Source organism: Myodes glareolus, chromosome 23 (assembly GCF_982192425.1).
Source record: "Myodes glareolus chromosome 23, mMyoGla1.1, whole genome shotgun sequence".
Taxonomy (NCBI): Eukaryota; Metazoa; Chordata; class Mammalia; order Rodentia; family Cricetidae; genus Myodes; species Myodes glareolus.
The window spans coordinates 10,297,964-10,323,323 of record NC_142048.1 but is presented as its reverse complement, the minus strand read 5'-3'; the positions used below and the strand labels follow the sequence as shown (position 1 = coordinate 10,323,323).

Here is a 25,360-nt window from a genome sequence, read left to right as displayed (position 1 = left end):
GGAAAACATAGGCAAACATAGAGAGAACAAAGACACATACATACACACACACACACACACACACACACACACATACAAGAGAGAAGATGGCTGCGGGGGAGGTCCAAAGTGGCTGGGGTGGGCGTGGTTAGTTCTTAAAGTGACAGCAGAAGACTAACAGTGAGACTCTGCCTCAAAATGAAAAAAAAAAGAAAGGTACCAGCAGCATCCTCTACTTCTTTGTCTCCACCTACATCCATCCATGTGCAGCACACAGTAAACAATGCGTAAGCATCCACCACTTGATTTTGACCACACTCGTGTTTTAAACCAACACTCCTCCACTTGCACCTGAGAAAAGCGAAGTTCAAGGCGACATTACTCACCAGGGAAGCAGTGCTGTAGAGAGCAGGCCTCTCAGAGCTCTGACAGCTTGTCCTACCCAAATCCTGGACCTCATCTTAGTTTCTCAAAAATCATCAGTGAATAGCAATGCCCAGAAGATTTGGTCCTACCCCTCCACAGTCTTCTGGCCTATCAGGGTTCTGTCCTCTTCCAACTTCTTTCTCACCCTTGTCTCCAGTACCAACCCAAAGCCTTAATTCACCTTATCTACCTCCACCCCCTTCCCAGCTACGCAGTTAGCCAAGCCACGTAAGGCTCTGGCCCTGTGTGTGAATCCTGGGACTCAGGGGAGAAAAGATTTATTTGGGTAGTAGCTTGAGGGTACAGTCCACCATGTTGTAGATGGCATGGTGGCAGGGGCTTTATTCACACCCGGGCAGTTCAGGAGGCAGAGAGACAGGATACCACCAATCAGATGGCTTTCTCCAAGACCACAGTCCGTGGCCGGTACCACCCACATCAGGGTGTGCTGTCTACTTCAGTTAGATCTCTCTCACGGAGCTCCTGTCCCCTCCCTCTAGCTGGGAATAGATATGTGTGAGCCAACCATGCCTTACACAAGTGATCCGTGCTAGTGACTTTCCTCCTACCAGCCACAAGTTCACAGAAACGATCCCTAGTGCACAGCTGTGACCTCCCTCCCACAGTGAGGCCAGAGCCACAGGGCTGAAGGTCCCTGGAGCCGAAGCTGAGAACAGAGAAGTCCTCCCTTCCCAGAAGTCAGGAAACCACCCTGGGCGACCCTTTCCGGGCAACAGGAAGCTGATGCAAGGACAGGAAGTAATTAGTGACTTTCAGCTATACAATAGAGAGTTTCATCGAGTTTCCTTTGTATTTTTGAAAGAATTATACAAATTGGCTACAAAAGAGAAGAAATAAAGATTTTTTTTTTTTAGAGACTGAGTCTCACCCTGTAGTTTTAGAATTCACTATGTAGACAGAGATCCTCCTGCCTCTGCCTCCCCAGTGTGGGGATTAAAGGCCTTCAGTATCACACAACTCAAGAATGACATTTTTTAAAGGTTCCAGGGCACCCACATAACACAAGTCTGCCCTCTGGCTTCCAAGCTTTTCCTACACACCTCTTCAGAATAAAAGCCTGTGTTCACTTTACATTCATGTCAGAGAATGTATGCATGGGTGTTAACACATGTGCCTACTGTGCAGACGCGCAAACATGTGGAGGCCGAAGGTCGACATCAAGCCCCGGTATCCTGTCTGCCTCTGAAGTATTTAATGCTAAGGCTCCAGGTCACTGACGTGGGTTCTGAGGATCCAAATGCAGGGCCTCATTCCTGCAAAGCCAGCACTTCACCCACTAAGTCATCTCCCCAGCACTGCAGTTCATTATAAAAATCCCACTGGTTGGTGACGTCGGTAGGGCGAGCCTGCTTACAGCAGCCACCGCAACTACACAGAGCTCTCCTAGGTTTGAAGATCACCTCAGCTCCTGAACTAACACAACAGGATGAACAAGTAGATCGTATTTCACAGTCATCCCACCCTCAACCAGTCAGGGATGGCCAGCGCTAAACAATCCTAGGATAAAGCAAAGACTCAGTTTGGCCTGGAATGTGGTCATTTGCCTCAGGGGAAGGAGCAGTAGGCCTGTGTTCCTGCTGGTGAATCAGGTCCAGGTCAACCAGAGACCAAGGCCACTGTGCTCAGAAGCGGGAGGTGGGTGAGGGTGAGGAGGTGAAGGGTGGTCCTGCTAAAAGCCCGTCTTTTTAATTTTTTTTTTAAGATTGATTTATTTTATTTATGTGCGATTGTTTGGCCTGAGTGGACATGTATGCACTGCAGCATGTCTGCGGCCTGAAGAGGTCCAAAGACGGCACTGGATCCTCAGGAACTCAAGCTATGGATTGTACAAAGCCACACTCTAAGACTCCTCTCCTGGAGCAGCAAGTGCTTTTAACTGCCGAATAATCTCTCTAGCTCCAATTTATTCAGCTTTATTCAGCCTTTAACGGCACCCTTCTCATCAAAGGTTTTTTGTTTCTGTTTTAATCAGATCTCTTTATATAGGCTAGACGGGCTCCACCATGAGCTCCTCCAGCCTGGCCTGTGGAGTGCAAGGAAGGACTTCAGGTGTGCAGCAGGATGCAGGCCAGTGTGTGGCCACGACCCTCATCATATATGAGCACCACCTTAGCAACTGGCAGGCACTGTCCTGAACAACCACAACCACCACCAAGGCAAGTTCCATATTTCCCTGCCTAAAGCATCTTTCCACATGCTGTATGGCCAGAATTGGAAGCCTGTCACCAGAATCAATGAATGGAAATACAATGCAAGGGATTATTTTCTAGTAGTTATATTAAAATGGCCAAAAGAAACAAGATTGATTTCAATAAGACATTCCACTTAAATCCCTGTGTCCACGTGTTGTGGAATAATCTTTCTGTACACTGTGAAGATGTGTCACTCTGATTGGTTTAATAAAAAGCTGAATGGCCATCGCTAGGCAGAATTTCCAGGCACAAGGAAACAGGAATTCAGCATGGACAGAGTAAAGATAATAAAGCCATGAGGCAGAAAGCAAACTAATAGAAATGAGTTAATTTTAGTTACCAGAGCTAGTTAGAAGGAAGCCTCAGCTATTGGCCAAGGTTTTATAATTAATAATAAGTGATTTGGAAGCTGGCTGGTGAGACAAAGACTCGCTATATCCAGGCTCAGAGGATGAAGGTGCTTGTCATCAAAGCTGAAGACTTGAGATCGTCCACATGGTGGAAGAAAACTGATTCGTACAAGCTATCTTCTAACTGCTTCATGTGCCTCCCAACACATGTACCTGTACACACACACACACACACACACACACACACACACAAACATATACATCACGTGAGCACGCAAATAAGCAAATAAATAAATAAATGTTATCTGATGTTCTATCATTATAACATACAACTGGTATTTTAAATATTAAAAAAATATATTATAAGCAGGACGTGGTAGTTGCACATGCCTGCCTTTCAGCTCTTAAGTGGCAAATGGAGGATCAGGAGTTCAAGGTCATCATTACCCTGCAACACACAAGGCCTTCTATCAAAAACACTAAAACAAACAAAGAAAAAAAAAAGAAGAAAGAAAGAAAAATGAACTGAAGAAAGAAAAAAGATCTTAAAATTTAATATTATGAATGATATAATATATATTAAATATATAATATTGCATATAATATATAAAAAATTTAAACTTAAATATTTTCCTTGGAAAGGCACTGTGTACTTTTTCTTAGAGAATGCTTGAACTCCCAGCAGCCACACATGGCCAGACTCTACTGGACTGAGGAGCCCCACCATCTGCTCTCCTGATTTCCTTTCTTCTTTTAAGAATCTTGCAGAAAAGCTTTTGGTGTTCCCTGTATCAAAAAAACAATGAGGGAGGGAGGCGGTATGTACCCTACATACAATGAAAAACACAAGGAAAAGACTAACAGCTACACATGCATTAGCGCGTCACTACCTTCTTAGCTCGTTCATGACTTTGAAGGCTTTCTTCATGTGCCAGGGGTTCACCGTAACCGGGCAGTGTTTTTCCGTATTATCATCTTTGGAATCGAGAGGCTTCGGATGACCCTGCTTTGTGCATCTGTACAAGAGAAAAGAAAAAAAAGAAGAAGAAGGGAAGGGGGAGAGAGAGACAAAGATCTCATTAAGGATAATTTAGTTCTGGCTTGTCAAGCTACAAGAGACAAATTGAATGTCTCCCTCCCTCTCTCCCTCCCTCCCTCCCCTGCTCAGTTAGAAGAAGGTTGTCCTCAAATGAGAGTAAGACACAATTCAGAACGGTCACTATGGTTTCTACAAAAAAGTGGGTAATTATCTCCCTGGTGTCAAAGATCTGTCAAATAGAAACAAGAAAGATTCAGAGGAAATGGCTTTACAGATCTTCCCAAACAAAAGCACGGCAAAATAATCTCTGTTGGAAATCAACTTGCTTTCTACAATCAACCTATAGTCATATACACATATATGTATATGACTACATAGATATACGACATGGATGTGTGTATATGTGTGTGTATGTATAGTTTGTTTACAAACTAAGAAAGAAACACGGCTGTACTTCATGCAAACTTCAGATACAAAGTCTGATTCAGATTTGCTCTCGGCAAAGACACTTAGCACATGTACTCTGGGCTTACATTAGAAAGATTAATTAATCACACCAACTAAAGTTTACTGGGTTCTAGACATGGCTGATTCTGTGAGTAACAACATGATCTCATTATTTATAATCGCCAGGACAATTCAATTAGCCAATTATCATTATTAGCTCATTTCACAGATGAAGAGATTGAGGCAGCGGGGAGGAGGCTAAGAGTGACGTGGTAAGAGTGGAACCCACCCGACCGCTCGTGCTCATGACCACTTCCTACACCAGAGTATTTAAGGTCATGCTCTCTTTTTAAGGAAAGCTTTGCTTTCATTTTTATGGCTACATATGTACATGTGTGTGTTGGGGGAGACTGTCCACGGAAGCAAGAAGAGGGTGTGGGCTCCCTTGCAGCTAGAACTACACAGAGTTGTCAGTCACCGGATAGGAGGGTTAGGAACACAACTCCAGTCCTCTACAAAATCAAGTGCTCTTACCTGCGGAGCCAACTCTCTAGCCCTTTATTTACAGTATTCAAGAACCCAAGACTAGGAGTGTTGTTATATGAACTATTCTTTCAAGATGTGGAGGCAAAAAAAAAAAAAGACCTGACAAAATTGGAGAGTTAAGAACTGTGTATTAAATGAACAAAAAGGAAACTTTGGGAGTGATGAATGTATAACTCAGCAAATTTACTACAAATAATTGAACTGTATTATTTTTCATAGAATGTAAATTATGTTTTAAAAAACTGGGGTCAAAAATCTGGAGCTGGAGAGATAGCACAGAGGTTAGGAGTGCTGGTTGCTCTTGTAGGAGACCTGGGTTCAGTTCACAACAATCAGTAACTTCATTTCCAGGGGATCCAACACCTTCTTCCAACACCCTTCCTGGACACCAGACATACATATGGTGCACATACACACATGCGAGTGAACAGTCATATACACAAAGATAAAATCAATAAATTTTTAAAGGGAGGGTACCACAGTAACCCCACTGGAAACCATGCTTGTGTATGTACTGCACAAAGAACAGGAGGAAGGATCCCTTAGAGGGGCATGCTCCTCCCTTCCTGCCCTACTTCTAAAAGGGTGGTTCCTTTGTAAAAGCACTCCATTATGCACTCAATCATGCAATCAACTTTAAGTGTACATCAAAGAATAAAGCAAGGATTCCTGCCCCTTGCAATCTGTGGGAAGGGGACACAATAACCTGGCAAAATCAGAAAAGCAGGCAGGTAGCATATTACAAAATGTAAGTGCTACAGGAGAAAGGCCAGGGAAGACAGCAAGAGCATGAAGCGTCGGGTAATGGCAATGAAGGGCGAGTCTGCAGTATTCAAAAGTGTGATCGAAGAAAATAGTTGGGAACTGAGATCTGAACAAAGGGCCCGAAGGTGAGGAAGGCATCAGAGACGCAGGGCAGTATGTGCACACTGACCCTTCGGTAGTGCAGGGCAGTATGTGCACACTGACCCTTCAGCTAGAGTAAACAACTGGGGCTGAGAAGTGTAACAAGGGCTTCAGCCGATCTTTCCAAAGGGCCACTGACTGTGGGGAACAGCTGTGCTGGCCAGGTTTATCACCAACTAGACACAGCCTAGAGTCACCCAAGGAACCTCAAATGAAGAACTGCCTCACTCAGACTGGCCCTGAGAGGCACCATCCCTAGGCGGGTGGGCTAGGGCTCTAGAAGAAAGTTAACTGGGCGAGAACCAGAGAGCAAGCCAATAAGGACCGTTCCTCTAGGGTTCTGCTTTGGGTTCCTGCCTTGAGTTCTCGCTATGGCTTCTCGGAGACAAGGTTATCTGGACCTGCAAACTGAAATAATCCCATTCATCCCCCTAGGCTGCTTTCAGTCAGAGTGTATCAGACCACCAGGAAGCAAACTAGAACAACAGTCCACGGGGGTCAAAGGTGAAAACAGGAACCGGATTTGGGTTCGGCAGTAATGGTCGGCTTCCGATGTGTTTAAGGAAGAGGCTAGGATATGTTGGCAGAATGGATGTGTGTGTCAAGGAGTCAGGATGGCCCCAATAGACTTTAGTCTGAGCACGGAGGACGGGGTTTCCATTACAGGAAAGGGGAAGGCTACGGGGGGGAACTAGTTTGTGATGTAGGAAGGTTGTCACACAGGTTGGTAGGGACGTGGGGACACAAAAATCAACAGGGAAAGCAAAAATCTAGCTGGAGGACCGGTGAGATGGCTGAGCATGGATGGAGAGACATTTGCCAAGTCTGACAACCTAAATCTTATCCCCAGGACCCACATGGGAGAAAGAGAGAACCAACTCCCAAAGCTGTATACACACACACACACACACACACACACAAGCACGTGATGTAATTTGTTTTCTTTCTTTTTCTGGATTTAGATGGTGACAGAATTCTGAGAATCACTGGTAATACAGCCAAAGCCAAAAAGCAGGCTGGACACACGACAGTATATGAAGAAAAGAAGCAGGTTTTCAACATTAAGGAAACCTAGAAAATTCAGCATAATTTGCACAATGTCCCTGTTCCCTGAGTAGCGTTAGTGCAGTACATGGTTTCTAGCAGGCCTGTCTGCCAAAACCAGGCATAAACTCTACCTTCCCCTGTTGATTTGTTTTTTAAGGCTGAACAACTGAATGAGCACCGGGCACTGCCTCCAGGGGCAAATTCCACTGCTGGGGTGAGGTAAGAGGAGCCACACTCCATTAGCTATGGCCTTTGGGAGAGAGAGTATAGAACGATTTAAAAAGGGGTCCTAGGGCTGGAGAGGATGGTTCAGCGGTTAAAGAGTACTGGCTACCCTTCCAGACTTCAATTCCCAGCACCCACACGGCAGTGCATAACCCTTTCTGTAACTCCAGTTGAGGCTCTACCACCCTTTCCTGCCGTCTGTGGGCACCATGCATGAACAGAGTGTACAGACATACACGCAGTGAGGGGTGCGTGTGCAGAAGTTTACCCTCAAAACTACACTGCAGGTGCCCAGGTACCCTTGCCTGCTTCCCTTCTGAACAAAAAGCAGCCTTCTCCAGGAAACTGCCTTCTTGAAAATATCAAAAGGAGAGACTTTGTCCAAGTTCCTTCACCTTTCTTTCCAACTCTACACTCCACACCTGTTCTTATTTGATAATAAGCCAATCTCTTGCTTATTGTTATAAAAAAAAATAAGTATCTGAAAGGGGGTTTGAATTCAGCGCACAGCTATGCTGTATAGGAGGCAATCCTCAAGTCTTCCTTGAATGGCTGACTCCACAGACCCCCCAGGCTGGCTTTGTAACTGAGGTGACTTTGTTAGTCTGCCTAGTAACAGTCACCACATCCTCAGACACCAGGAAAATACTCTACCCTGGAGAATCCGAAGACAGTGGGAATTTCAAAACCAGGCAAAGGGTTAGAAGCACACCAGTTTAGACAGGACTGATAATCTCTTTTGTATGACTTAATTTGGAACAGTGGGGTTTTTATTTTTTTGGTTTTGTTTTCAAGGATGAGGACTAGCAATATCACGAACGGCTGGAGAGATGCTCAGAGGTTAAAACGCGCCTGTGCAAGCAGGAGGACCTGAGGGTAGATCCCAGAACCCACACGAGAAGCCAGGCATGGCCGTCCACACCCCTCTAATCCAAGCACTGTGGGGAGCAGAGACTGGGGGATCATCAGGACTTGCTGGTGACCGCCTAGCTCCAAGCTCAGAGAGACGATGTCTCAAAACGAACAGGTTGCGAGTGGCAGGGTCTATGTGGTTAAGTGTTTACTGTCAACTTGACATAAACTAGAGTCACCTGTGAAGCGGGACCCTCAATCAAGGGATTGCTTCCATCAGAGTGGCTCGTGGTTGAGTCTGTGGGGAACTGTCTTGCTTGTTGATTATGGGAGGGTCCAGTCCACCGTGGATGATGCCATCCCTGGAGGGATAGGCCTGAGCCGAATAAGAAAACTAGAGAAAGCTAGAGCCGTCCAGCAAGCAGCCTCCATGATTTCTGCTCCAAGTTCCTGGCCCGACTTCCTGCGAGTATAATCTGCAACCTATAAGAGGAAGTAAGTCCTCTCCTCCCCAGCGTGCGACTGGTCATGGTGTTCATCACAGCAACAGAAGTCAGCGCGGACAGAGCAGGACAGCCAGCATCCTCCTCTGACACAGGAAGGCATGCCCATGTGCTTGTGCGCACATATCACACATACATATACCACACTCACGTACACAGAGGTTGGCATAAAACCCAGGCTAGGTCTGGAGAGGCGGCTCAGAGGGGAGAGTTCATGCTGTGCACACATGGAGACTAAATCTGATTCCCTAGCACCCACGGGAAAAGCAGGGCATAGAAAACACACCTGTAATCCTAGCACTGGGGAGGCGAGGAAAGAATTTCTGGAACTTGCTATCCAGCCAGCCTAGTAGGATGCAATAGCAAGTCGCAGTTCCCAAGAGAGACCCTGTCTCAAAACCTAAGATGGAGGACCATTGAGACAGTTCAGCAGATAAAGGCCACCAAGCCTGACTCTGAGGACCTGGGTTTGATTTCCAGAACGCGCACAGTGGAAGGCGAAAACCAACTCCAGAAGTCGGCCTCTGACCTATACATACACACAGGCACATGCATGCACACACCACACCATACACATACACACACCACACCACACACATGCAGATATACACACACCACACACAAATACACGCAGATAGACACATACAACATACATACATGCAGATATACACATGTAGATATATACACACACCACACACATATACATACCTACATACACACACACCACACACACATGCAGATATACACACACAGCACACATACATGAAGATATACACGTGTAGATATATACACATACCACACACATATACATACCTACATACATACACACCACACACACATGCAAATATACACACAACACACATACATGAAGATACACACGTGTAGATATATACACACATATACATACCTACATACACACACACCACACACACGCATACATACATACATAAACACGCACATGCAAGACATACATACATGCACGCACATGCAGACATACATACATACCACGCACATGTAGACACACATACATACACATACCACACACATATGCAGGCATATACACACAAACATACATACATACATACACACTAGAGATACATATACACACATACACGTACATCACAAAGAAAAACCCAGTTTCTCAAACTACACACACCAGCCCTCCTCATATAGAGCCAGGCAAGCCCTTTTCAGAACTAGGTATGTCAGGATGGTGGCATCTCTGGGGGTAGGGGTGAGAGCAGCTAGGCATGATTTTTAAAAACAACAACAGGTGATGTAATGCACCCTACCACCCACTTATCCTCCCACCCCAGACTGATCATCCCAGATTGAGAACAAGCGCTCCAGAGAATCTGGGTTGTTTATAAGTTTAGCGCTTTCCAGTAGAAATGATGCTACAAGTCATGGGGATGATACAGCTGCAAAATTTCACAGGGGACCAAAGACAGCGTCACATACAGGATGTAAAGACTTGGCCGCCCCTAGGTGGCCACCGTCTCTGCTCTCCCCTCTGCTTGTTCACCTCAAAAGCTGCAAGACTCCCAGCTTGCAGTGAGTCACCCACCACTACTCACAGATTTCTGCCAAGTGCACGTCAGCAGCTGTTGTTTTCAAAGTCACCATCCGTGCTGTCCTGCTCTCAAGTTTCCCAGGACTCCAGAACGTTTCTCCTGTGTGCTCGCTCGCGCTCCTCCCTGACAAACTCACTTTCAGGGGCTTGGCAAGTTATTAGCCACCATCCACTCAAAACAAGACCAGATATTCGAAATGCACACTAGAATCTAATGACCGTCTTCACAAATATCTGTCGCACCACTCTCTAATAAAACTCCCCAACAGAACGCTCTCAGAGCGCCCCGATGGTGCCTCCTAACAACCATCACCTTACTGAGAGGCAGGGAAAGCAATAGGCTTTCCTCATTCAACTCATTTCATGGTAGGGTTGTGAAATTTTTGCAATGTTCTAGAGGTAATTTTTCTTCAAATGTATGGAATTTAAGCTTTAATTGGACTTTAACTGTGCCACTGCACAAACTGTAATCTATAAACTTGTGGTATTCACCAAATAAGTATGTTTTTTTTAAAAAAAAAATGAGAATGTCTTCCCTATAACACACAGAGCTTAGACCAAGTGGAGGATACGGTTTAGGGGTGGAAGAACACTGCTTAGGATGTGTGAGGCTCTGGGGTCTCCCAAAAAGAAAGATCGGGCTGTATCTTCAGTATGTAGGTCCTCAGAATCGAGTATGATGCATTTTGTGAGATTAAACTCCTATCCTGCCTGTGTTGAACAGGGTCTCACAATCTCCTATCCCACCTCTGAATACAAATGTGGGTGTTGCTGCTGCTGTTGTTGCTCTTATTGTTGAAGGTACAGCTCTGATTTCCCAGAGCTGGAAAGGAAACATCTAGAAAAGCCAGGCATGCTCAATTTCACTAAGGAACAGCAGTTAAAAACTAGAGCCCTGAGCCTCCTGGGGGGGGGGGGGGCAGAGGAGACGTCTCTTCTCTTCTCTGCCTGGCTGTGTGGCTTCTGTTAAGTGTGTGTGGGGGGGGTTGCTGGCAGGGGGAGGTGGATGGGATGTCTGAGGTTGAGAGGTTGATGGAAGTTGGAGCATAATTGCTCTCTGATAGTAGAACAATGGTGCTGTAAAAAGCTCCACTTCAGTTCAACCCAGCTCTCTCCTCTTCCCCTCCCACCTCCATGACAAACGCAGCACAATCAGGCACTTCTTGTCCCTGACAGTGACTATTACCAGGAAAGGGATGGGGTAAGAGCATGTCTTATGCAAGATCGATCTTTTAGAGAATATCTCACAAACAATTAACAAAGCATGACTAGAGAAGAATTTTCGCGAGGTGACAAAATAGAGAAAAGGGGGTGATGAGCCTTTCTAAGCATTTCCATGTCTTTCATCACTCATATGTGTGTGTATACACACACACACACACACACACACACACACACACACGTAAATTCTTCTACTTTCTCTAATATGGTCATCACTCAAAGAAGCAATCTGTTTAGATGATAGGCTAAATTTTCTAGCATCTTCATGGGGGTTGGCGAAGAGCCACTCAAAGGCAGGAATCAGGTGGAGGACCAAGTGGTACTCCTGTCCATGCCACTATGTCAAACACTAAACAAGTAACCCTGGACTAATATGGAAGGTAATTACCCCTCGTCTACTTGTCTCTGGATCTGTCTAAGCAATAAAGCCCCTATGAACGCAAACATAAAGAAGAAAAACGTTGATGTTAGGAACCAAATTGAATACGGCCATGTGGTTTTATTCACTTTCTTGGCCCTTCCATTTTAATTGCAACACTCAACCTGAAGTCATTAGAAATATACAAATAATCGTAGCTGTTAATAAATCAAACATATAACTGCTGCCTAAATGCCCACTGGATATCTGTAATAAAGCAGGATACACGGGGCTGAGCCAAGACCCTGCTCCAGTTTCCCATTCAATAGGGAAGTCACCAATAAATGCCAAGAAACAGCACAAATCAGGACACATATGCAAGACTGCAAATTCCATAGGAAGTTAACAATGATTCAGAAGGGGCTGAAGTCACAAATTAAATAAATAAAACTGCGAAGGAGGTGGGGCTCAACTGGACCCTGGAAGAACTCTAAAATCATTTGAAGTAGAGGCAGGAGTGTGGAGCAACAGGTGGGGCTGGAGCCCCGGGCTTCTGATGGATGTTACAAAGGGTAAGGCATATAATGATTCTGGAAAGTCTGATGGCAGGCCAAGGCCTCCTGGCTGAGTATGTGGCTTTGATTAGCCATGTTCTATGACTCTAGGATGCTGAAAGTCTAACGTGGACTAAAAGGTGATGAGTGAAAACGGAAGAATCTAGGGGCAGATGACTGAGGGTGACTTTAAGGTGAAGGTGACTAAGGTTTCAAGTAATGAACTCGACAGACACGGGAACCTAAGGCTCTCCAACTCCTGCAGACAGACACGGTGTGGACCATGAGGAAAGAAGGAAGAGTCAAAGGCTGAGTGAACACTGTGTTTTACACTGGAGCTAAGAACAGACACTCCAACAGAAGCCCAAGACTCCAGATCCTTTAAGCATGGATATAAGTGTTGACTTAGGATACAGATGTGTCCCACAAATAAATACATAAATAAAAAATTTTTTTTTAAAAAAAAAAGAACCACTCACAGAACTAACCTGGGCTCAGAGGGGCTCACTGAGACTAAACTGTCAACCAGGGAGCCTGACATGGGACTGACCTAGGCACTCTGCATAGATGGCACAGCTGTTGCTTAGTCTACTTACGGGACTCCTAACAGTGCAAGCAAGGGCTATCTCTTTTGCAGACTTTTGAGACCCTAATCCTTATTCTGGGTTGCCTTGTTGAGTCTTAATGTGAGGAGAGATGCCTAGTCTTACTGTAACCTGATATGCCATGTTTGGTGGATATCCAGGAAAGTCCTGCCTTTTTCCGATTAGAAACAGAGGAGGAGTGGATGGGGAGAGGCAGGAAGGAGAGGAGAGAGGAAAAGAAAACTGCAGTTGGGATTTAAAAATAATAATAATAGTAATAATAAATAAAAAGCATTTTAAAAGGAGATACAGATGTCTCAGTGCTTGGGAGGCTGAGGTAAAAGGATTCCTACGTGTTTTCGGTCAACCTGAGCTACACTGTGAGAGTGATGTTGGGTGAGACACCTGTCTCCCAAAACAACAAACAAAAAGATACAGATGGGAATATAGATGAGATGAGGTGTGGATTAAGAAGAATTGGCCAAGACCCACTTGGAAGAGAAGCAAGTGCTGCCTATGAACAACTGCAGAAAGCACAGAGCAAGGCTGGTGGGACCGTCCTGTAATTCCAGCACTGAGAGAGCTGAGTAAGGAAGACCAGAGCTCCAGACCAACCTGGATACACAGCAGCTTCCAGAAAGGAAGGGGGGGGGGGAGATGGGGGGAGGGAGAAGGTGATCAACACAGAGATTAGAACACCAGTTTTTCAAATGCATATAAGTTGGGAAAGCAATTTAACTTGCATTTCCTTGGCCAGAAAGATAATAGGAGACATACACGATAAGATTGTTGAGAAGATTAAGTAAGTATGAAATTATGTAAATCACATTCAGCAACTGAAAAACTAGAGGAGGCCAAAACAAGTGGTGTCATAAAAAGCAAAGGCTGCTGCTCAAGGCAGAATCCGTGAAAGAACTAGTCAGAATATGTGAGCAGATGTCAACAATCCAAACTGTAGGAAGGTGCAGTGCACGGCATGCCAAGTACACTGGCTGGAATGGTGTCAGCTCAGTGGGAAGACGTGCAAGGCGGCCGTCCTGCTCGCTCTTCCCTCCACCTCCAATACCGTCCTCCCTTTGGCCTGCGTTCTGGTCACCTCTTCAAAGACATCCCAGAAGTTATCTGAATGACATCCATCCATCCATCTGTCCGTCCATCTGTCCATCCATTCATCTGTCTGTCTGTCTGTCTATCTATCTCTATCCATCATCTTTATCTCTATCTATCATCTATCTATCTATCAATCTATCTCTGTCCATCATCTATCTATCTATCTATCTATCTATCTATCTATCTATCTATCTATCTATCTATCTATCATCTCTGTCCATCATCTATCTATCTATCAATCTATCTCTGTCCATCATCTATCTATCTATCTATCTATCTATCTATCTATCTCTGTCCATCATCTATCTATCCATCACTATCTATCTATCTATCTTCTGTTATGTCCTACACCCTACACTATTTTCTGTCATGCCCTACAACTAAATGTTTGCTTACTATTAGCTTCAACCATGAGACAAAAGATTTTGTTGTTTTCTGAGAAATCTCCAAAATTTAGCCACAGTAGGTATTCAATAAATACAAATTTAAAAACAAAAAACAAAAACGTGACCTGAGTCACTGAAACAATTCAGCAGGGAAAAGTCCTTGCCTAGGGCCCACGCTATGAAAGGAGAGAACCAACTCCTGAAGGTTGCCCTATGACCTCCACATGTACACAATCTCATGTGACTGTAATGAACATACACATGCACATATGTGCACATACATACAGACACACAGACCATACAAAATAAAAATATAACAAAAATATTTAAAGAAATGAGAGATACTCTCCTTCAATATCTAAGACTAATGAAGTGAAAACAAGAATGTACTCCAATGCACCTTATGACATGCGAGCCAGTACACTGCAAGGCTGGCAGTCCACAGCCCGGACCTTAGAAAGAGCTGCCGTCCTGCAGCATACCCAATGCACTACCAACCTCAGGCTTCAGCAAACCACTTTGTTTCTGTGACAAAACGAGGGTGATGAAACAAGTTTTTACCAAGTTCAATCTATACAACTAAAGTACTATCCCTTTGAGATGCTCCTTCTACTTGAGAACGAACGGTATTACGATAGCCCCCTTTGATAAGTGATCATAGCTGCTAATTACTCTTCCACAGACGCTTCTACTTTGAAACATAAAAAAACTTGGCAACTCTATGCTCGACTTCACGTTTTCCTTTAAACAGGTCACTGAAATCCAAAGACCTGAAGCCTCTGCTCTGATGCAGCCCATCCTTGACGGGCTGGAATCCTTGGAGCATGGCTAACAAGTTGTCTGGCTGTGCTGGAACACCTCCGATGACAAGCGTCTCCAGGGACGCAGAATCACCCACTGCAAACAGAAGGCTGCACCTGAGGCATCATAAAAGCAAGACTGCATGGCCAGTAAGGCGGCCTGGAAGGAGCTAGGAAGAAAACAAGCTAACAAAACTGTTCCATCGGGGACATCAAAGGGGTTCACACAATCGGAACCTCACAGTCTTCGATCAGCCTAATAATCAGAAACTCCCTTATGCAAATAACTGTACAAGCTACAATATGAAAAGTACCCCAGAGGTCAAGGCTGTCCAGTTTTCACTCCTTCTGCACAGCTCCGTTTCCTACCCCAAATTCCCTGACTCATTAATTCATACCTAAGTTTTTGGTTGCACATCTTTCAGATTTGACCAGAAGGTAAAAAAGTCCCACGGTCTTACTACCACCGAGACCTCCAATGAACCAGAGCCTAAATGCCATATATATTCAAGTATGCAAAAAGACAACAAGAAATATGAAATACAGTGGCAATCAATGAGACTCCTCAAAGGATAAGAAAAAGTTGGCAGAAGAGATAAAAATGAGGAAATAAGGATCTAGGCAGAGATGCCTGCCACCACTCCAAGACAGGCTAAAGGGAGCAGGGTGGGACCAGAGGACAATGTAGACTTAGCTCAACAGAAGCCCAGAAAAAAGCACCAGGAGAAGTGCCAGGCAGGGACCAGCATCCAAGAATTTGCACAACTGAATGAATTACTAAACAGACACACAAAGAGAATTCCGAGTCCCTGCTTCCCACCACATTAGTTAAGGCCCCTTAAGTCCAGGTCAAACACTGATTGCTCCCAGTGACCTCCACAAGCCTCCAGCCTCACCCAGCTCTAGACAGGGAACCCGGCAGATGCCCTTGCCAAGACCTCACCTGCAATCTCTCCCATCAGGCAGCGTGATCCAGGGAGAAAGGAAGTTAATGGGAGAGAGGGAAAGAAAGCCAGAATCTGTTTCTAATCTATAGAAACCTAACAGCAAGCTAGCAAGTTCGAGGAGGTGGTTGATTCTGGATCTACCTAACGCAAATAAAATCTATTTGTATTTTTCATCAAATGGATTGGACAACAAAGAAGTCTCTGCAGCTTTAGTTCCAGTGATTGAAATGTTTCTACGATTCTCTCCTCGGGCTCGGCGCTCCAGGTTTCTCCTCCACTCAAGCCTCTATCTAGTTTCAGAACTACAGATGAAGTATCAACACCAAAGGCCTGAGCTGAACGTCTATTCCACTTCTCCCATTTAAACCATTTCCTCTACCTCTTCTCCCTCTAGGACCTGTTTTTTTTTTTTTTTTGAACCTTCATCCTAAGATCCTCTTGCTCTGTCCTTCAGTTCTCTCTGCTCCAAAACCGAAAAGGGACTGTGTTTAAATGATACAAAGGGGGCAGTGAGGAAGGCAAGCTCACCATCAGTAACTTACCTACACATTTGTATCACAGTGTGCTGTCTATATGCGGAGAGTATATTCTGCCACCAATGCTTCTGAACCTGGCTGGAAACCTCATGGGCTGCCACTACACTCAAGCTGCTGAAGCAATCTACAGATATGTTTCCCAGGGGGCTCAGGAGGCTTCCCCAACCTGCTGGGGAGCGTGAGAGTGCACGGCTCAGCCTCAACGCCACCACCACCGGCCAGCATCTGATCCCTTGCTTTTTCTATCATTTCTACCAACCCAGAAGGGGCAAGCCAAGACTCCTGTCACCCAGACACACTCTTCAGTGCCCCATGACCTGTTCCACTCAAGCTCAAGATCCTGTAATGCACCCACAGAAACTGTGGCTTTATAGTCCTATTCGATCTCATGAAAGGATTCAAAATAAAAATAATAATAATAATAATAATAATAATAATAATAAAAATGTTCACCCCGAACAAAATAGCCTTATTTTAGCTGGAATTCTGCCAAACAGTCACAAGAGGCTGGAGAGGAAGAAATGTGATGGAGTGAAGGTAGCCAAATCTCATTGAAAACCGATAAGGCTCCACGAATCAGATCGAATGAAAAGGTATACCTCTTTTTAGAGTGAGCCTTGTCTGCGGCTTGAAAAGTCGGATCCAAAGGACTCTTTGCTCCTTCGTAAAGGTTGAAGGGACGAGGGGGTTTGGGGGTCGGAACACGGAACGTCTGAACTCCAGGAGATTTACAGGCCACTTTTATAAAGGCGTTTTTAAAAACAAAACCCCTTTTCGGTTCTTATTTCTAGGAAGTAATTTTGTTGCAAGTGATCTTGCATGTACTTGGGCACCAAGGAAAAAAGACACCTGTGCCTAACAGGTCGGTAACACTATCAACGTGCCCCGGGTACCAAGGGAACGAGAGATGCTCTGATTTCTGGATAAAAGATTTTCTGCAGTGCCAGGTAAGAGATCACATGCCCTAAAACGGCCGCAGCTCATTTGGAGTGATGTAAAAGCTCCTTGGATATTAATTTTATTAGAAATTCCGAGAAGCAAGCAACCTCAGATCGCATTCATTCTAGACTCCAGGCGTCTGGTACTTTCCAGTTTCCTGTGCATCCTCTCGCTCCCTACTAGAAAAAGGGTGGGCGAGATGGGCAGCAGCAGCCCATGCATGACACGGGGGGTACCCACAGGGCGATCGCAGTCGTGTACACCCCCCCATGCTCTACGCACAGCCCCATCCCGAACGTTCAATTTGCCCCGAGACCGGGAAGACCCTACCCATGCCCGCCCGGCCGGGCACAGTCCTGTCCCGCGGTCACCCTCCGGACTGCGGGCGCCGCGCCCCGTCACGCCCCGCGCCTCCCCATCGCCCGCCGCCCCCCGCGATCGCGGCGTGTCCTCCGCAGCGCCGCGCGCCCTCCGCAGCCGCACAGCCCCTCCGCCGCGCGCCCCGGGCGCCCGCTCGCTCACTCACGCGGGAGGCAGCGGCGGCGTCTCCATTGTGGCTCCTCGCGGGCTTCAAAATGCAGGCAGCGACCGCCGCCGCCAGCACCATTCCAGCCGCGGACGCCGGCACGGTCCGCCCGCCCAGCCGCGTTCCATCCGCCCCGAGGGGGCGCAGCGCTCCTCACCGCGCGCCACCACCTGCGGCGGCGGCCCCCGCGGCCATGGCCCGTCGGCCCCGCGCGCTCCTGTGCCTGGCGCGGGTCCCGCGCTCCCCCGTGTACGGGGCGGCGGCGGCGGTGGCGGCGGCGATGGGACGGGCGAGAGCGCGGCTCGGCCACTTCCGGGTTCTCCCGGCCGGCGCCGACGCCGTGACGGGCGGGCGCTGCGGCCTCCCGCGGCGGAGGGACCCCTCCCTCGGCGCCGCCCCTTCCTCCGCGGCGTCTGGAGGCGGCGGCGGCGGCGGCGGGCGGGCGCCCGGAGGGACCGGGTACCGAGGCTGGAGGATGGGCGGCGGGAAGGGCTCGTGCGGAAGGGCGCTCGCCTGGGCACGGCTGGCTCTGATTCACGGGCGTGTTCACGTCCTGCTCTGTGCGTCCGAGTGCCTTGCCCCGGGCAGGCCAACCACTGCGTTTCTGAAGGGGGAAACCGAGGCAAGAAAAAAGGGATCGGCCTGGCCAGTGTCCCAAGGCTGGAGCTAGGGGTCTTTTCCTGGGTGTCCCTGATCTGGTCCTTGCGCAAATGAAATGAGCACCTACTAAGCAGAGCTTGGGGACGTGACAGAGCAAATGCGGGTCGCTGAGTTTGGCGAGCTGCCCTTTTGGACGTGATAAGAGAAACAATGAGCAGAGGATGGATGCCCGCTGGGAAGAAGAATAAAACTGCGGTGATAGGGCGTGCTGGATTATGAGGAGTGATCAGGAAGGCCTCTTGAGGTGTCGGTTAAACAAAGATGAATCAACATGAACCTTGAGTAACGCAAGGCATGAGTACCCAGGGCAGAGGCAAAAACAGTGACTATCCCTGTCAGCAAGATGCCTGTCCTGTTGAGGAAAAGGTAGAGTAGGAAGGAGGGGGACTCTTCCCCCAATGCCTGCTAGAGGAAGGAACCCCTGGGAACTTAGAGATGGGAATTCTCCAGTTCCACTTCAAACTTACTGTCTCGACAACCTCGAGGTAGAGCCAGGATTTCCTGTTTGAAGGAGTCCTCCAGATGGTGCTGGTGCCCGCTAAGGTCTGAGACTCTATACTGTAGCTGAGCTGAGACCATTACTGACCAAAATGATTACAAGTAGTTGTATAAGTGATACACACAGGGAGAGGCAAAAGCATACAAGGTTACCCTAGCCAGGATGAAAAAGAAAAATGGCCTGGTCTGGAGTCAGCGTGATTGGAAGACGAATTCAGAGGCTAGAAGATAAAACACTCAGTAGAAATTGCTGATGGCTTGGGTGTTAGAGAAAGTAATGTCCAAGATGGTCCTGATGCTTCTCGTGCTTTTTTGGGGGGGTAGGGGGAGGGGTTCAAGACAGGGTTTCTCTGTAGCTTTGGAGCCTATCCTATAACTAGCTCTTGTACACCAGGCCGGCCTCAAACTCACAGAGATACACCTGCCTCTGCCTCCCGAGTGCTGGGATTAAAGGGCCCAGCCCGGTTCTGAGGCTTTTGATTTGCTGAAATTGAAGAGAGTGGGAAAGAGCAAGTTGGGGGAGGGGTGTATTTTAGACTTTGAAATAGAGTAAACTGAGATCTCTGTTAAACACTTCAATGATGGCTGTAGACAATGAGGTATATGTGTCCAGAGGGAACTTAAATCTGGAGGCTGCCCCATGTAGATGATATGTAAGGTCATGGGACTAGTTGAAATCAGTTCCACAGAAACAAAGATCAGAAATGAGCCCTGGGGCACTCCAACATTAAGAAGATAAGATGAGGGCTGGGATGCATCTCTAAAATAGAGTGCTCCTTGCCTAGGGACCACAAGGTTCCATCCCTAGCATTGTCAATAAATACATAAATAAAATAAGATGGTGTCCAAGGTGGCGGTGTGTGCCTGTGATCCGAGCACTGGTTTAGTAACAGAAACTACTCCTTGCCATGAGCTAGCATCACCACAACCTGGTGCCAGTATGGCGTTACCATCCACAGGGCCTGCATGATGACTGTGTCCCTTGGTGTTAGTGATGGACTTGTCTGAGCCATAAGGATGCTTGCTTTATAAAGTGAAGACCAAAGAAAATGAGAGATGGAGAGCATGTTTGAGCTCACTAGTTCAAGGTGAATCCAAAACCCTGCCTGAGCAACTTAGGGAGACTCGGTCTCTTAGTAAATGAAATTAAATTAAATAGGGGACTCAGTGGTAGTGTCTAGCATATACGGAGCTCTGGCTTCAGTCTCAGCATTGAGGGAAAAATGTAAAGGATGTGTCTGTCAATCTGCTAAGCACATACTTTGAATGATAACTGCCTTTACATCTGTCTCCCCCTGGCTCAGCTTTGTCCGTCACAATTTTCTACTTAATGGATCCAGTCCCTCTAATATCCTAATTGTCTAATCGGCTTTTTCACCAGCACTCCATCTGGAGTTTCAGGAGTAAACCTGGATGGGATGCTTTTTATTTTAATCCATACGAAGCTCAGCCTTGGGGTTCAGCATGAGTCTAAAGGTCTAGAATCCTAGTGGCAATACCAGCTAGCTCCCTTTTTCTCTGGACAGGAAGAGGAGCTGGTGTCTGCATCAGGCAAGGGTTGATCACATGTCTCACTTAAAGATCTTGAAACAATTTGAAGATGTTAATTCACACTGAGCCCTTGCTGCTTTCGGGAAAAATATAAACAAACAAACAAACCTGTCAGAACGTTGGCTTTCAGTCATAAACAAACTTGGCCTCAGATCAATAGCAGCTTATGAAGTCAAAGTCTCCTTAGTTTTTTGTTTGTTTTGTTTTGTTTTTGAGACAGAGTCTCCCTGTGTAGCCCTGACTGTCCTGGAACTCTCTATGTAGTCCAAGCAGGCCTCCAACTCACAGAGATCTATCTGCCTGCCTCTACCTCCCAAATGCTGGTTCCATTTTCGTTCTTAAGTGGGCCAAGTAACTTCACAAAGCTAGCCTTTGGTCGGATGCAGTCACGACACTTAACCCTGTCTCCCCATTCACAAGAGAAGGTATATAAAGACCCTTTACAGGATGAACACAAATCCATCAACAGGGAAGGTGGCCGAGAGATTGTTAAAAGTGCCTTCGATTGTCCATTTTGCCCTCTTCTTGGGAATACTACTTAAGGCCACCACAGAATTCTGGTTCCCTTTCCCTTGGCTTAAGGACTGATTTAGACACACCGCTGTTTAACCTTTCCTCTGCTTGGGATTTTACCTACCTTGTGGGGGATGGGGAAGGTGTTGCTGAAAATGGACCTACAGCCTTGAGCATGGGAACCAGATGTTAAATCATTCATCTACACTCCTAAGTGCTGATTTTTTTTGTTTCTTTGTGTTGTTACGGATCAGGGGATTGAACAATCCAGGGGTTCTTGCATTCTTCATCATTGGTTTACACTCCTAGCCCTTGATTTTATTGGATACAGGCGTTTGCTGTATGTCCAGGCTGCCACTGAACTTAATATTCATACTTCTGCCTCCTGCCTCTGCTTCCCAGGTTCACAATTTACAAGCATGTCAGCCCTTGATTTTTCTTATTTTTTCCTTTAAGATTTTATTTTTATTCTTTATTTGTTTAAGGGGAGGGAGTCTATGTGAGAGTATTCACACATTGTATGCAGGTACCCAAAGGTACCTATCTACCAGATGAGTTGATTGGATTACATGGACATGGAGTTCTAGATATTTGTGAGCCTCCCAATATGGGTGCTAAGAACCAAACCCCCACCTGTTATAAAAATAGTAGATGCCCTTAATCGCTGAGCCATCCTTCCAAACCCCTGATATTTCTTTATGAATTCTTCCCCCTTGGTAAAAGGATGGACCTCAGAAAAGTACATGCATTTGTTACTCTGGTGAATGAGAACAGCTCCTCTAACACTAGAATCTAAAACCAATGTGATGTCGCCAGAATAGATCACTTGCGAAGAAGATGGGAAGGTGGAAACCACAGGTGAGCAAGTGCTTGGCAGTAGCCGTGGCAGGAATTACTTAAACAGGGTTGAAATTGGATGTTGCAGTGGAGCTAATGACAGGACATGCCGGGCACAGACATTTGTGTCACGGCAAGAACTCAGGACTGGGAATGCGTCTGGGCGGAAAAGGCTGCACATCTCTGTAAAACACTGAGCAGATCCTACATTGGAAACCCATTCCACTAGAAAGATGGAAAGTACAAAAAAAATCACTCATTCAAAAATCGATAAGCTGGAGATGTAGCTCAGTTGGTAGGGTGCTTTCCTGACAGGTAGGAGGTGCTAGGTTTGGTCCCCAGCACTTCATGAAGTGGAGCTTGAAGGATGATTCTACCGCGGGATAGATGGGGCATTATACACACCTATAATCACAGCACAGGGGAGGGAGGGGAAGGCTGATCAGGACTTCAAGGTCATCCTTAACTATTTTTTGAGTTCAGGACCAACCTGGACTACGTGAGAGTCTGTCTTAAGAAGATATACAGACAAGGCAGGGTGTGGCAACCCAGGCCCACCGTTCAGGAGGCTGAGCAGGACCATTTGAGTCCTGCAGTACAGGGACAGCTTGAGCAACATGAAAAGACCCCCTTCTAAAATAAAGACAAATAGGAAATGGTTTGAAACGTCTTAGTTTCTGTACTACAGTGACCCTGAAGGGCGTTACTCAAATTGCTGCATTGTTTGTTTTTAACTTGGCTGGGGTGGCAGTGACGAAGCCTCACTAAGTAGCTCTGAATGGCTGGCACTTCATAGGTAGAGCACTCTGGCCTTGTATTCGGAGCTGCCTGCCTCCATCTCTCCAACAGCTGGCTGGGGTTGAAGCTGTGCACTATCGCGCTCAGGTGCACTAATTTTAAACTGGAAGTTTTACTTGTAGACATCCAGGTTGGAGACTTACTGCATATAGAATCTTACGAGGCATTTCAACATATTCTCCTGGGACTTCGTTGCCTAGCAAGGGGATTTGACTACATCAAAGTATTTATCATAAGCCTTACCGTGCCAGGTGGGGTAACGTGACTCCTTGCTTCAGACTAATGGAGAAACAATCGCTTCCAGAGGTCTTCTGTGTCTGTGTCTTCGGTTTACTCTACAAGTGCTTGCTTCCTCGTTTTTATGTTCTGAGGGTGCCAACTGCACCCCAGCATGACACGCCTGCCCATTAGCCTGTATCTAAAACTCCCAGAGAAATGAAAGAAAATTGTTTGCTGTGAAGTTTAATTGAAAACTCTGTTTGAAACAGTCCAGGAAGTAGCCCAAAAATAGGCTTCACACTAATGTATATCAGGTAAGCATTTTCTGGGCCTTTTTTAAGAAAAGAAATTGACTTGATCTATTTTTACTTGCATATATAGTATCTATTTATGTGGCCCGGTGATGTAATGCCTCATTATAGAATTATCTAGAACTAAACCTCTTTCTACATGGTCAGCAGTGCTGGAAGATAGAGAAAGCGCGACAAAATTCCTGATAAATCCTGTGAAGCATCATTAGCTTGCCCTTCGTCTCAGTTTATGCACACGCACACACACAGAGGAGCACCACCCTCAGCTCCTGTCTGCTCCTCACGGGAGAGCGTGAACCAAGACCCTAAGAAGGCTAGAGAATCAGTTTGTTTGGGTATTCTCAAAAACCAGTAATGGAAACAGCTTTTCAGCTTCACAATTGATTTCTATAATGCGATTTAAATAGCATAGAAGGCATTGGAATGCATCCTAGAGTAAACAGAAGAAGAGATTGAGTGTTATTTAGCTACAGTGATAGCAATAAGGGGTTGGGGTTGTGGCTTGGTTTCTTCCTTATTAGCGTTAATGCTTCTCCCTCATCTAGCCCTCACTGTCTGCAGACCGCCTGTGTCCTTTTCCTATTCCAGCAAAAATTTGCATTGATGCAGTATCAGTCAGCAGAACGATTACAGGGTCGTGTTCTAGTACATAACTTCATGTTAGCTTCCATATAACTTCATAGCCACACACATGCATGTACACACACACACACACACACACACACACACACACACTCACTCACCAAAACCAGCTTTCTTGCAGTCTAGTTGACCTAAATCTCATCATGTACCCAAGAAGTGTGGAATTCCTGAGTGTACCCCTTTTCTGCCCAAGTGCTGGGATTGCAGGTGTGTCCCACACCAAGTTTGCATTGCTGTGGAACCCAAGATTTTTGTACTTTCCAGGCAAGCACCCTACCAACTGAACCACATCCCCAACACATTATTGGTATCATTGTAGTTAATAAGATTCCCATTCCTATCTGTTTACTCTAGGATGCATTCCAATGGCTTCTGTGCTATTTAGATCCCATTATAGGAATCCACTTTGCAGTGAAAAGTTGTCCCCATTAACAGTGGTTTTACACAGCATTATGAAAAGAATGCTCTCCTTTGCTTGCTAAGAGGCCATGTTGAGTTTAGGGGGTAAAACATGCTTTTTTTGATCCACAAACCTTTTGAGAGTAAACCTGTAGAAGTTTCTATTGCTTGTTCAAATTGTGCATATGGTAAGGTAAAAAAGATATGTCTTGAGTTTTCACATAAATCCCAAAATGTGAGTTCAGCCCAAGTCTTAGGATTCTTTCTAAAAGTGAAGATGCTTTGCCAAGAAATCCTTAGTTCTCAATCTGGGCCTGGTGAACTCTGGAGAAGCTTGCTGGATATAGAAGGTAAGTTGTTACTCAATTTCTGAAGCATCTATATGTCTTCATTTTCCTTGTTAGGATCTTGGTGAAGATCCAGCTGGAGAAGGACTGCCTCCAAACTGCTTGTGTATAAGAGCTATTCTCCACTGAGCTAAAAATCAACCTGAGCTGCCATTTTGAAGTCTTTGTTAAAAAACAACTAAAATTAAACCATAAAGACAATATTTCTAGCCCTGTTTTCTGAGGCACACTTATTCAAGCCAATCTTAATTCTGTTATGCATAGTCATATTGACTTTTTCCTGTGCCAGAAGAGAAAATACTGGACACTATTTTAAGTTGTAACTACCACCCCCTCAACATATCTCTCACACTTCCTAAGCACCTATTCTAGTTTATTAAATTAAGTAAACTATTTGCATAATACATTGCATAATATTTCACTTACTGTCTATGCTTTTCTTTGGAAAACAAGTCACAGAAAGGCATGGATTTTAGTCTATGTAATCGCTTTCCTATCCCTAGGGTTTATCAGTACAC

At 45.8% G+C, this 25,360-nt stretch overlaps 1 protein-coding gene across 1 annotated transcript in view; it reads right to left on the bottom strand.

Annotated features, from left to right (window-relative positions):
- Positions 1-18,231, bottom strand: part of Klhl2 (kelch like family member 2) — a 113,992-nt gene extending 95,761 nt beyond the window's left edge. The window contains exons 1-2 of the mRNA XM_085680334.2: positions 18,068-18,231; positions 3,859-3,984 (exon numbers count right to left, since the gene is read on the bottom strand). Of these exons, the coding sequence (XP_085536460.1) occupies positions 3,859-3,984; positions 18,068-18,093 (152 nt within the window). The 5' untranslated portion in view covers positions 18,094-18,231. The remainder of the gene's footprint in view (positions 1-3,858; positions 3,985-18,067) is intronic.
- Between the last annotated feature and the right edge of the window lie 7,129 nt (positions 18,232-25,360).